This window comes from Haliotis rufescens, unplaced genomic scaffold (genome assembly GCF_023055435.1).
Source record: "Haliotis rufescens isolate VD_foot unplaced genomic scaffold, xgHalRufe1.0.p SCAF_2, whole genome shotgun sequence".
Classification (NCBI taxonomy): Eukaryota; Metazoa; Mollusca; class Gastropoda; order Lepetellida; family Haliotidae; genus Haliotis; species Haliotis rufescens.
The window spans coordinates 25,532,979-25,545,823 of NW_025963890.1; the positions used below are offsets into that span (position 1 = coordinate 25,532,979).

General features: G+C 41.4%; 2 protein-coding genes across 28 annotated transcripts in view; one reads left to right on the forward strand and one right to left on the reverse strand.

The window, feature by feature from the left end:
* The window catches only part of LOC124118782 (HAUS augmin-like complex subunit 3), a 78,541-nt gene extending 74,287 nt beyond the window's left edge, over nt 1-4,254 (forward strand). For all 5 annotated transcript variants that reach the window (XM_048399782.1, XM_048399781.1, XM_048399786.1 and 2 more), the window contains one exon: nt 2,792-4,254. In XM_048399782.1, the coding sequence (XP_048255739.1) occupies nt 2,792-2,920 (129 nt within the window). In that variant the 3' untranslated portion in view covers nt 2,921-4,254. The remainder of the gene's footprint in view (nt 1-2,791) is intronic.
* A 3,577-nt stretch (nt 4,255-7,831) lies between these two features.
* The window catches only part of LOC124118785 (cyclin-G-associated kinase-like), a 79,020-nt gene continuing 74,006 nt past the window's right edge, over nt 7,832-12,845 (reverse strand). For 3 of the 23 annotated variants that reach the window (XM_048399787.1, XM_048399790.1, XM_048399789.1), the window contains one exon: nt 7,832-12,454. In XM_048399787.1, coding sequence (XP_048255744.1) covers nt 12,353-12,454 — 102 coding nt within the window. In that variant the 3' untranslated portion in view covers nt 7,832-12,352. The remainder of the gene's footprint in view (nt 12,455-12,845) is intronic. The other 20 variants (XR_007222194.1, XR_007222190.1, XR_007222186.1 and 17 more) reach the window with 20 other exon arrangements.

The following is a 12,845-nucleotide window of genomic DNA, read 5'->3' on the forward strand; positions in this document are numbered from 1 at the left end:
AAAAACCACAAGAATGTATTGATTTTGCTCTTAGACAAATATTTATTTAAAAAGAAAATCTATTTCATACCTAGGATACAAAACAAAGTCCCAGGTAGAATCTAATTACTACTATGTCACTGGTCGAAGTATTTGGTAATTTAGATAATGCAGAGTGGAAAAAGACATAAATATAACTATTAACTATTAGTCACATTTACACTAAAAACTTTTTGTCTTTCAGAAATTGATTATCTATATATTGTGAGAAATTCTAATTACTTTTACTGTTTATGTTATAAATTGAACCATTCGAGATTCAAATAGATGAAGCTAAAATATTAAAAATCTAGGTGGTTTAATATTGGATCCATTTTGACAGCTTTCTCACTGTACTCAACTAAATGCATATTATTTTTTTGGAATATCAAGCCTTCAAACAGATATGAAAAGCACATGTCAACATACCAAAATTAGAAAACTGCGCCAAATATTCTAACACTGTTAGTCAAATGATAAGCGGTCTCATTCACTCGTCGATCGCCGTAGACATTTTCCAATCGTGATGTACTAGATATGCTTTCTAGTTCAGTCAAAGAGAATATTGTTATTTGGAAAATGAATCCACGTGTATCCATTATACTACCACAACATTAGATCAGCTGTTTCATGTGACGTCATCCACGTCACAACACGCGAGGTCAAATCACGCGCACCTGTCCAGACGACAAATTCACTGCGGCGGGAAATCGCCGACCGTCTATTAGCCTATTTGAATAAAATTGCAGATTGTAACGAAATAAAATTAATTGTACTCATTGCTGACATTTCAGATGACATATCAAATAAGAGTTGAAGACTTGCAATATATTACCATACGTTAATCGAGAGTACAGTGTACATAAATAATTTGTAAATCTAATATTAATTTTTTATCTAATATCCATGGCAGAATGTTTGATAACGAGCTATGATATATTCCATTTTCTGAAGAGATTAGTAATGTGTATTTGATGATATAAATGCCAACACAATTGGTTATCAATTATCTTCTACAATCACAACATGTAACATGTACATTAGACTCATGGAATATACTATTTCAGCAAACCAATCACAACGCCATTATCACAGTTTCAATGAAAGGAAAAACAAATCGAAATCGAACTTAACAGCACAGCGTATCCATAAGCGGTTAATCCAAATACAAAAAGGTATTGATGTCATCATTGTAGAAGTTATGTTGATGTTTTCAGTAGTTGCATTATGTTTGTATCGCGTGTACCATCGACAGAAAGGTGGGCCGAGCTACCACATGTGGAACCGACCTTGACACAATTTGTTTACAATATGGCGTCGACTCACGTTAGATGTCGTGGTCACACTTTTGAAATCTCCATTTGCGACAAAATGTGAAATAGTTAGGGCAAGTCACTCACACGGTCAGATAGTTTGAGCAATCATACATGACTCTTTGTCATTTCATATAAAAAAGTAGCAGTTACTTGTCTAAACGGGCGAGTATGTAGGACAACCGGTAAACAAGAAATTGCGGCACAGATATGATGCGAATGTGCCCTGTCGATCACTTCGTGCTTGGCCATTAAATGTTTAGGTTTTGATCATGAACCTCCTGCCCATAAATATACACTATACCAACTTAATATTAACGATTATAGCTATCTTTCCATATCTTTGATTTGTATATTTTCTGTAAATCAGCATCATAAACAAAAAGACAATCTGCACTGTCGGTTGGTATGTACCACCGTGCTAAATCGCCATGACACACAGTCGATAAACATATGCAATACTTAAACAAAAAACTTCCGTGGCCGACTAAACGTTTGTACTCTTACGTCAATAACTGCACAGTGGGGACTAGTAAACCTTTCTGACCAGTCCGATCAGATTTTTTTTTCTAATTGGCTGTCTGATATAATAATAGTTACGTGTATGTGACATGGGTGCATGATAAAAAATTGCCTTCATTCGCAATGGCAGAAAAAGATCGAGAAGCGCGGTAAACACTTTACCAATCTCGCCATATTTCGCAAACCGTAGCATTGTATAAAGTATGAGTTACACGATGTTAAAGCTAAGATGATTGGGGTGATGATGGTTATAGTTTTGACTTTGCGCACTCAGTGTTTGATATCAAAATTCACAGTTTAAAAAGGGCATTTTCTCGGGACCATATATGGTCCCCTGGCACTATGCGGGTGTGAAAAGTGAGGGACCATATATGGTCCCGTGGCACCAAGAGGGTTAAACATCATCTCTTCAGAAACCACTTGACCGATAATTTTGAAACTTCACATGCTTATTCCAACCAATGACAACATCTGAATTTGTTCAAGAGATTGAAGTCTGATGTTGAATATGGCCACCATGGCAGCTATATTGAAAAAATCTATTTTTTACCATTTCCCATTTCTGCTCAAAATATACTGTAGTGCTCCCAAATCCTCCAAATAGAAAAGCAGTGAATATTATTTAGTAGTTCCAAAAATTATGAAAAGTGTAATTTTGATGACCATTTAAAGAATCGCATGTGATACATACTGTTGTATAATGGCTAGGACACCTCGTTGGCAGGAAGGTTCAACATAAATCAGCTGAACCTTTCTCCAGGTACAAAAGTAAGTTTAGTTTGGTAAACAATAAATAAGTGGTATAGGCAATTTATAAGTGACATAAATAACACATATAAAAACATTCTCTATTATAGCTGATAGCTATTCTTCTTGTTTTATTGATAAAAGATCTATACTTGAAGTAACAGAAACGCTAATTGTTTTGTTTTTGACAGCTGTTGAAAAGCAATCTACTCCAAGCCAAAGAGAGGGACCTATTCACATACTTCTTCAGCAGACCTGGCCAACTGAGGGAGACATTTGAGAGCATCAAAGAGCGGCTGCAGGCACAGACCGTTCACTGACAGTCATACCAGCAGCCCCCTGGCAAACACCAACTGTTCACCGACACTCATACCAGCTAACACCGACACTCATACCAGCAAACACTGACTGTTCACCGACGCTCATACCAGCAGCCCCCTGGCAAACACTGACTGTTCACCGACACTCATACCAGTAAACACCGACACTCATAATAGCAAACACTGACTGTTCACCGACACTCATACCAGCAAACACCGACACTCATACCAGCAAACACTGACTGTTCACCGACACTCATACCAGCAGCCCCCTGGCAAACACCGACTGTTCACCTACATTCATACCAGCAAACACCAACTGTTCACTGACACTCATACCAGCAGCCCCCTGGCAAACACCGACTGTTCACCTACATTCATACCAGCAAACACTGACTGTTCACCGACACTCATACCAGCAGCCCCCTGGCAAACACCGACTGTTCACCTACATTCATACCAGCAAACACTGACTGTTCACCGACACTCATACCAGCAGCCCCCTGGCAAACACCGACTGTTCACCTACATTCATACCAGCAAACACCAACTGTTTACCGACACTCATACCAGCAAACACTGACTGTTCTCCGACACTCATACCAGCAAACACCGACTGTTCACCGACACTCATACCAGCAAACACTGACTGTTCACTGACACTCATACCAGCAAACACAGACTGTTCACTGACACTCATACCAGCAAACACTGACTGTTCACTGACACTCATACCAGCAAACACTGACTGTTCACCGACACTCATACCAGCAACACTGACTTTTCACCGACACTCATACCAGCCAACACCGACTGTTCACCGACACTCATACCAGCAGCCCCCTGGCAAACACCGACTGTTCACCTACACTCATACCAGCAAACACCGACTGTTCACTGACACTCATACCAGCAAACACTGACTGTTCACCGACACTCATACCAGCAAACACTGACTGTTCACCGACACTCATACCAGCAAACACTGACTGTTCACCGACACTCATACCAGCAACACTGACTTTTCACCGACACTCATACCAGCCAACACCGACTGTTCACCGACACTCATACCAGCAGCCCCCTGGCAAACACCGACTGTTCACCGACACTCATACCAGCAAACACTGACTGTTCACCGACACTCATACCAGCAAACACTGACTGTTCACCGACACTCATACCAGCAAACACTGACTGTTCACCGACACTCATAACAGCAGCCCCCTGGCAAACACCAACTGTTTACTGACACCACTCATACCAGGAATAATGATCAAGAAAATTTGCCCTTTGAAGATGTATATGTATTTATTAAAGTTGCACATACTATCGACATTGACTTGTTCTTATATATTGATACATCCTTCTTTTACTTGTCTTCCTGATGTTCAGTATGTGTCATTCAATGTTATGTTTGGGGGTCATTGTAGATGTTCAGTATGTGTCATTCAAGGCTGTGTTTGGGGGTCATTGTAGAGTGAGATGTTCAGTATGTGTCATTCAAGGTTATGTTTGGGGGTCATTGTAGAGTGAGATGTTCAGTATGTGTCATTCAAGGTTATCTTTGGGGGTCATGTAGAGTGAGATGTTCAGTATGTGTCATTCAAGGTTATGTTTGGGGGTCATTGTAGAGTGAGATGTTCAGTATGTGTCATTCAAGGTTATGTTTGGGGGTCATTGTAGAGTGAGATGTTCAGTATGTGTCATTCAAGGCTATGTTTGGGGGTCATTGTAGATGTTCAGTTTGTGTCATTCAAGGCTGTGTTTGAGGGTCATTGTAGAGTGAGATGTTCAGTATGTGTCATTCAAGGCTATGTTTGGGGGTCATTGTAGAGTGAAATGTTCAGTTTGTGTCATTCAAGGCTATGTTTGGGGGTCATTGTAGATGTTCAGTATGTGTCATTCAAGGCTATGTTTGGGGGTCTTCCTAGATGTTCTTCATGTCATTCAAGGCTATGTTTGGGGGTCATAGACTGAGATGTGCAGTATGTGTCATTCAAGGTTATGTTTGGGGGTCATTGTAGAGTGAGATGTTCAGTATGTGTCATTCAATGTTATGTTTGGGGGTCATTGTAGAGTGAGATGTTCAGTATGTGTCATTCAAGGCTATGTTTGGGGGTCATTGTAGAGTGAGATGTTCAGTATGTGTCATTCAAGGTTATGTTTGGGGGACATGTAGATGTTCAGTTTGTGTCATTCAAGGCTGTGTTTGAGGGTCATTGTAGAGTGAGATGTTCAGTTTGTGTCATTCAAGGCTATGTTTGGGGGTCATTGTAGATGTTCAGTATGTGTCATTCAAAGGTATATTTGGGAGTCTTCCTAGATGTTCTGCATGTCATTCAAGGCTATGTTTGGGGGTCATAGAGTGGGATGTTCAGGATGTGTCATTCAAGGCTATGTTTAGGGGTCATAGAGTGGGATGTTCAGTATGTGTCATTCAAAGCTATGTTTGGGGGTCATTGTAGAGTGAGATGTTCAGTATGTGTCATTCAAGGTTATGTTTGGGGGTCATTGTAGAGTGAGATGTTCAGTATGTGTCATTCAATGTTATGTTTGGGGGTCATTGTAGAGTGAGATGTTCAGTATGTGTCATTCAAGGTTATGTTTGGGGGTCATTGTAGAGTGAGATGTTCAGTATGTGTCATTCAAGGCTATGTTTGGGGGTCATTGTAGATGTTCAGTTTGTGTCATTCAAGGCTGTGTTTGAGGGTCATTGTAGAGTGAGATGTTCAGTATGTGTCATTCAAGGCTATGTTTGGGGGTCATTGTAGATGTTCAGTATGTGTCATTCAAGGCTATGTTTGGGGGTCATTGTAGAGTGTAATGTTCAGTTTGTGTCATTCAAGGCTATGTTTGGGGGTCATTGTAGATGTTCAGTATGTGTCATTCAAGGCTATGTTTGGGGGTCTTCCTAGATGTTCTTCATGTCATTCAAGGCTATGTTTGGGGGTCATAGACTGAGGTGTTCAGTATGTGTCATTCAAGGTTATGTTTGGGGGTCATTGTAGAGTGAGATGTTCAGTATGTGTCATTCAAGGCTATGTTTGGGGGTCATTGTAGATGTTCAGTATGTGTCATTCAAAGGTATATTTGGGAGTCTTCCTAGATGTTCTGCATGTCATTCAAGGCTATGTTTGGGGGTCATAGAGTGGGATGTTCAGGATGTGTCATTCAAGGCTATGTTTAGGGGTCATAGAGTGGGATGTTCAGTATGTGTCATTTAAAGCTATGTTTGGGGGTCATTGTAGAGTGAGATGTTCAGTATGTGTCATTCAAGGCTATGTTTGGGGGTCATTGTAGATGTTCAGTATGTGTCATTCAAAGCTATGTTTGGGGGTCATTGTAGAGTGAAATGTTCAGTTTGTGTCATTCAAGGCTATGTTTGGGGGTCATTGTAGATGTTCAGTATGTGTCATTCAAGGCTATGTTTGGGGGTCATTGTAGATGTTCAGTATGTGTCATTCAAAGCTATTTTTAGGGGTAATAGAGTGAGATGTTCAGTATGTGTCAAACAAGGCTATGTTTGGGGGTCTTCCTAGATGTTCTTCATGTCATTCAAGGCTATGTTTGGGGGTCATAGACTGAGATGTTCAGTATGTGTCATTCAAGGTTATGTTTGGGGGTCATTATAGAGTGAGATGTTCAGTATGTGTCATTCAAAGCTATGTTTGGGGGCCATCATCATTGATGTTTGGTATGTGTCATTCAAAGCTGTGTTTGGGGGTTATCATAGATGTTTGGTATGTCTCATTCAAAGCTGTGTTTGGGGTTCATAGATGTTCGGTATGTGTCATTCAAAGCTGTGTTTGGGGGTCATCATAGATGTTTGGTATGCAAAGCTGTGTTTGGGGGTCATCATAGATGTTTGGTATGCAAAGCTGTGTTTGGGGGTCATCATAGATGTTTGGTATGCAAAGCTGTGTTTGGGGGTCATCATAGATGTTTGGTATGCAAAGCTGTGTTTGGGGGTCATCATAGATATTTGGTATGTGTCATTCAAAGCTGTGTTTCGGGGTCATCATAGATGTTTGGTATGTGTCATTCAAAGCTGTGTTTGGGGGTCATCATAGATGTTCGGTAGGTGTCATTCAAAGCTGTGTTTGGGGGTCATCATAGATGTTTGGTATGGGTCATTCAAAGCTGTGTTTGGGGGTCATTGTAGATGTTAAGTACTTGTCATTCAAAGCTGTTTTCCGTAGTCATCATAGAGAGATGTTCAGTATGTGTCATTCAAGGCTAATTGGGGTCTTCATAGATGTTCAGTATGTTTTATTCAAGGCTATGTTTGAGGGTCATTGTCGAGTGAAATGTTCAGTGTGTTTCATTTAAGGCTATGTTTGGGGGGTCATCGTAGATGTTCAGCATCTGCTATTTACGGCTATGTTCTTCCATGAATTGGGAAAAATACTTGAAACTTATCAGATGTTTCAAATCACAATAACAACCCTTGACTGTTTCCAGCTGATAGGACTTACACCTCACAGCAAAAGCTAATATTCATACAAAAGTTCTTCATTCTGAGTCGTTCGTAGGCTTTATTGAAATTTGAGGAGTTCGGTTGAACAGTGTTTCAGTTACATTACTGTGATGCTTAGGGTGAAATGGGGTTTAACAACGCGTCCAAGATTATTGCACTTATATATTGATGTGCATGCACATGTGTGTGTCTGCAGCCCACTAAGATACCATGCCACAGTTTAACATGAATACCCCACTCAGACACAGTATACTGACTCCGAGCTGACCAGTCCTTGACCCCTTAATGTCGAGCGCAAGACAGGGTAACAACAAGTATGATCTTTTAACGTCTTTTGGTATGACGCGGCTGGGGTCGAACCCCGGACCTTCTGCTCTCCGGGTGGACACAAGACCACGGAGGCGGTCCCAACAAGTAAATTAACACATGTCAACTGTTACATCATTTATTTCTATGATAGTGCTCATTATGCATACTCTTATTTTATGTTTTAAAACAATTTTAAATTCTCCTATACTTCTTAATGATACAACACAATTTGGCTAAAATGTTCTCATAAGATCATAACACTAGTCAACAACATCACATGCTGCATAACTGTCTCCTAATTGTTAACAATGAATATACATCACAGTGGACAGTCTGTTAATAAATCTACAGGTCTCCCAACAGCAATCCAGTTGCCATGACAAATGAAGACCCAATCTTTCTGAGACTTGACTGCCATGTACTTCGACCTCCGCCAATTACGAATACAGAGACACCCTCCACAACAAGTCCACTGAACCTTTTTCATTGAGATTGTTTTGAACCAAATATATTGACACATTTTAGAACAATAATTATTTTTCTTAGTCAATGTTAAAGTATATGACCGCCATTGTTTTCTTCAAATCCAAAAAATGTCAAGTTTGAAATTTTTAAGTAATATTTTTCTTTACATAAAAAAAACGTATACCAGTACAATCTGCAATATACCTAAGAATGAATCTCTGTAGATAATAGGACACAGTCCACTGTACTTCCATCAAGCACCAGGTGTGGTGAACTTTAAGTGACCCTAATCATGTCTCTGTATTCCCAACATGACCCAGCTGGCACACTAACACCCCTTTCCCCCCCCCCACCAGGGGTAGAGCTGGCAGAATATCGTGTACGACATGGACATAACTTGCCGCACTGCTGACAACCTGAGGAACAGCTCGTGCAGTAAGCAAACACAACCAAGTATGATTTCATAGAAACGAGATCAAAGTATGGTTGGTATTGATTGACAAAACCCTGACGAAGCCCACCCTCAGGAAACCGTGGACCATGGCACCGCAGTCATAAACAATAATAGTGCTGTAACAGTCAGAAAACCATGATTTGTACATAGCATGGGAATGATAATGTTCCTGAAAATATTGGTAAAACAGGCAGGAGACGAGGTAAATGACAAATACAAGGTTATCACATGTCTCAACTCATCAGAATGTTCAAATAAATTTACATCATAAATGAGCAATGTTACAGCTGGATGGGGAAAGAAATCATATACAATATAGTCTAAAAATGCTTAGATCATCAGTTTTACCTGCTCTATATACAGTCAGTGGTGTCTATGTACACAAGAAATACTGCTTGATAAAACAATGCATAGGTAACATGGAGAAGCTGGTTCTTCTGAAATAGCCCCAGTATCTGTGCTGGACAGTCACAGAGGGTCACACTGCCTACAATCAGGATGGAAAGAAAAGTTGCTGTTTTCAGTTAGGAATGTATTTGATTGATATGGACTAGTGCAGTTGGGTTCTGGTGTGAACAAGACGACACTCCATGACCGAGAACTCACAATGTCAGATTGTACAACAGGCTAACAGTGTTCACGTAGGGTTTCACTTTTTGGCGTACACAGAAATAAAACATGCATTATATACATATAAAAACAACTTAAAATCATGTTAAGATGATACCATTCCAAGAGTTAGCATCATAGTGGAGAAGAATTGCACAAAAGCATGACAAGAAGTGTCAAGTTGCCCTGGCACACTGAACATGAACATAAGGTGGGAGACATGGTTTGCACTTTCTGGGGGTCCTATCTCATTAGTGTTTATTTAACAGCCATATATTTCCATATATAGTGACATCACCATTTCAAAGGTATCCTACACTGTGCAAAGTGCCAACACATTGCCATTAAGACCAATACCAGCCACTGAATGTACAGCTGGTCTCTGTACGCTAGCCAACAAGTATCTCCTTACCACACAACTCCATGAACCAACTGCTGTCACGACATTGCTATGTCAACCACTGGAGATATGGCAATAGGGCTGGAATATGGATATTTTGATAGATATGGTAATTACTTCAATAACACTACTTAGTTAAGTTTCATTATATGAACTAATCGATATGTTTGAAATACTCGCTGTTTGTATGATTTAGCAGGGAAAAATGCTGTTACAATGTTGTATCACAAATACAATGCACACTCTAGGAAGAATACTTGTGTGATGCTAACAATGGAAATAAAGTAAACATCAAATCTCCCCGCAAGGTATTTGGATTCTACCTGTGACCTTGACAATACATTTGGTACGAGCACAGATTTGGAATGTTGTTGAGGCAGGAACAACATACAAACAAGTTGGTCCCACAGTAGGATTGTTCTAATGTAACTGGGTCACAGCTGCTCTGACAACATTAATCATGCAAGCTGACACGTTTCACTGCTTAATGTGAGAACAACATGTGGCAAGTGAGGAAAGCTACATGCTAACAATGCCCGATGGCAACTGTACATTCTGACAACACACTGTAAACCTAGAAACCCGGGGACCTTGATGATGGTCATGTTGGACATTTAAAGAGCACATCTGGTGGCTGACTTTGCAGTCAGGAGACCACCACTGCGTGCCTGATCAGACACTTGGTACTGTCAGGAGATCACCTGATCAGACACTTGGTACTGTCAGGAGATCACTTGATCAGACACTTGGTACTGTCAGGAGACCACCAATGCATGCCTGATCAGACACTTGGTACTGTCAGGAGATCACCTGATCAGACACTTGGTACTGTAAGGAGACCACCTGATCAGACACTTGGTACTGTCAGGAGACCACCTGATCAGACACTTGGTACTGTCAGGAGACCACCTGATCAGACACTTGGTACTGTCAGGAGACCACCTGATCAGACACTTGGTACTGTCAGGAGACCACCTGATCAGACACTTGGTACTGTCAGGAGACCACCACTGCGTGCCTGATCAGACACTTGGTAATGTCAGGAGACCACCTGATCAGACACTTGGTACTGTCAGGAGACCACCACTGCGTGCCTGATCAGACACTTGGTACTGTCAGGAGACCACCTGATCAGACACTTGGTACTGTCAGGAGACCACCACTGCGTGCCTGATCAGACACTTGGTAATGTCAGGAGACCACCTGATCAGACACTTGGTACTGTCAGGAGACCACCCCTGTGTGCCTGATCAGACACTTGGTACTGTCAGGAGACCACCTGATCAGACACTTGGTACTGTCAGGAGACCACCTGATCAGACACTTGGTACTGTCAGGAGACCACCTGATCAGACACTTGGTACTGTCAGGAGACCACCTGATCAGACACTTGGTACTGTCAGGAGACCACCACTGCGTGCCTGATCAGACACTTGGTAATGTCAGGAGACCACCTGATCAGACACTTGGTACTGTCAGGAGACCACCACTGCGTGCCTGATCAGACACTTGGTACTGTCAGGAGACCACCACTGCGTGCCTGATCAGACACTTGGTACTGTCAGGAGACGACCTGATCAGACACTTGGTACTGTCAGGAGACCACCACTGTGTGCCTGATCAGACACTTGGTACTGTCAGGAGACCACCTGATCAGACACTTGGTACTGTCAGGAAACCACCTGATCAGACACTTGGTACTGTCAGGAGACCACCTGATCAGACACTTGGTACTGTCAGGAGACCACCACTGCGTGCCTGATCAGACACTTGGTACTGTCAGGAGACCACCTGATCAGACACTTGGTACTGTCAGGAGACCACCTGATCAGACACTTGGTACTGTCAGGAGATCACCTGATCAGACACTTGGTACTGTCAGGAGACAACTTGATCAGACACTTGGTACTGTCAGGAGACCACTTGATCAGACACTTGGTACTGTCAGGTGACCACCTCTGTGTGCCTGATCAGATACCAATGCTGTCCAAGTGTATGTACTGCATCCAGATGACAAATGTTGCAGAAATGAAACAAAATCTGTCTGGTAAGTTATAGAAGAAACTAGCAACGTTTCATGGAACAACTTAATGGATATGCCTGGATATGTTACAACTACAAAAATAAACGCAAAATCAAACTGGGGCTATGACAATACACCTTGCAATGGGATATGAGTCTTGCTAGTTAGGTTGTGATGTCTTGACTGATTACAGCCAAACATCCTATAACATATGAAGGCATGAATTCTGTCACACTTAAACAATAAATTAAATACCTCTTTATCACAGCCCAGAACTATGTGAGTTTCTATGTTTATCTGTACTGGCAGCAGCCTCTGCATCTCTGTTGTCTTCATGATTTGATTATTGCACAATTTGACTGTTGTCCAGTTCCCCAGTGAAGAACAGTACACTTCATCTATATTACTGTCTCATAGTTACTACACAAATATCAGTAACATCTCTACACAAGTCTCAATCTAGATGGCAGTCAGTCTCCTGCTACTGCTGCCTTATGCACCACCCATTGCTTGTTTTGCAACATCCACCATATCAATGTGCCTTTGTGTTCACTCCTGGACTAGTGGCAGCAGTAGAAACTAGGGGAGACAACACTAGGTGGTACTAATTTATATGAAACTAGCGTGGATATTTTCACCCTCCCTACAGTTTCTAGGTGTCTTGAATTAATAATCTCCTAGCGTCACTCATGTCAATATAATGACTTCATTCCTTCTTCTTCAAACTGGGCCCAAGCTTCACTGAGTTCCATGAATATCATCCGTGCCAGGTTTTCATGTGGAGAGCCAGTAAGCTGAAACAGAAAATGAATTTTGAGGACATTTCGAAATATTATACATACGAGGGGTGGCTGAAAGGTCCTAACTATGCAGGATGTCACGAGGTACTCTGTTGATTAAGATGGACAAAATTGGCTACTGCACAGCCCAGTATTTACAACTGAAAGAACTAACTCCAACAGCCATCCATGCACACATGGTGTCAACTTTAGGGGATGATGCTCCTTCCTTAACAGGTGAGCAGCAGAGTTTAAGAGGGGAACAGAGAAGAAGATCAAAGATCAGAAAGGCCTTCCACTGTCACCACAGAAGAAATTGTTGACAAAATACATGTAATGATTATGGATGATTGATGACGCATATAGCCAAAAGGCGATGAGAATCGAAAACATTATGAGCCAGAGG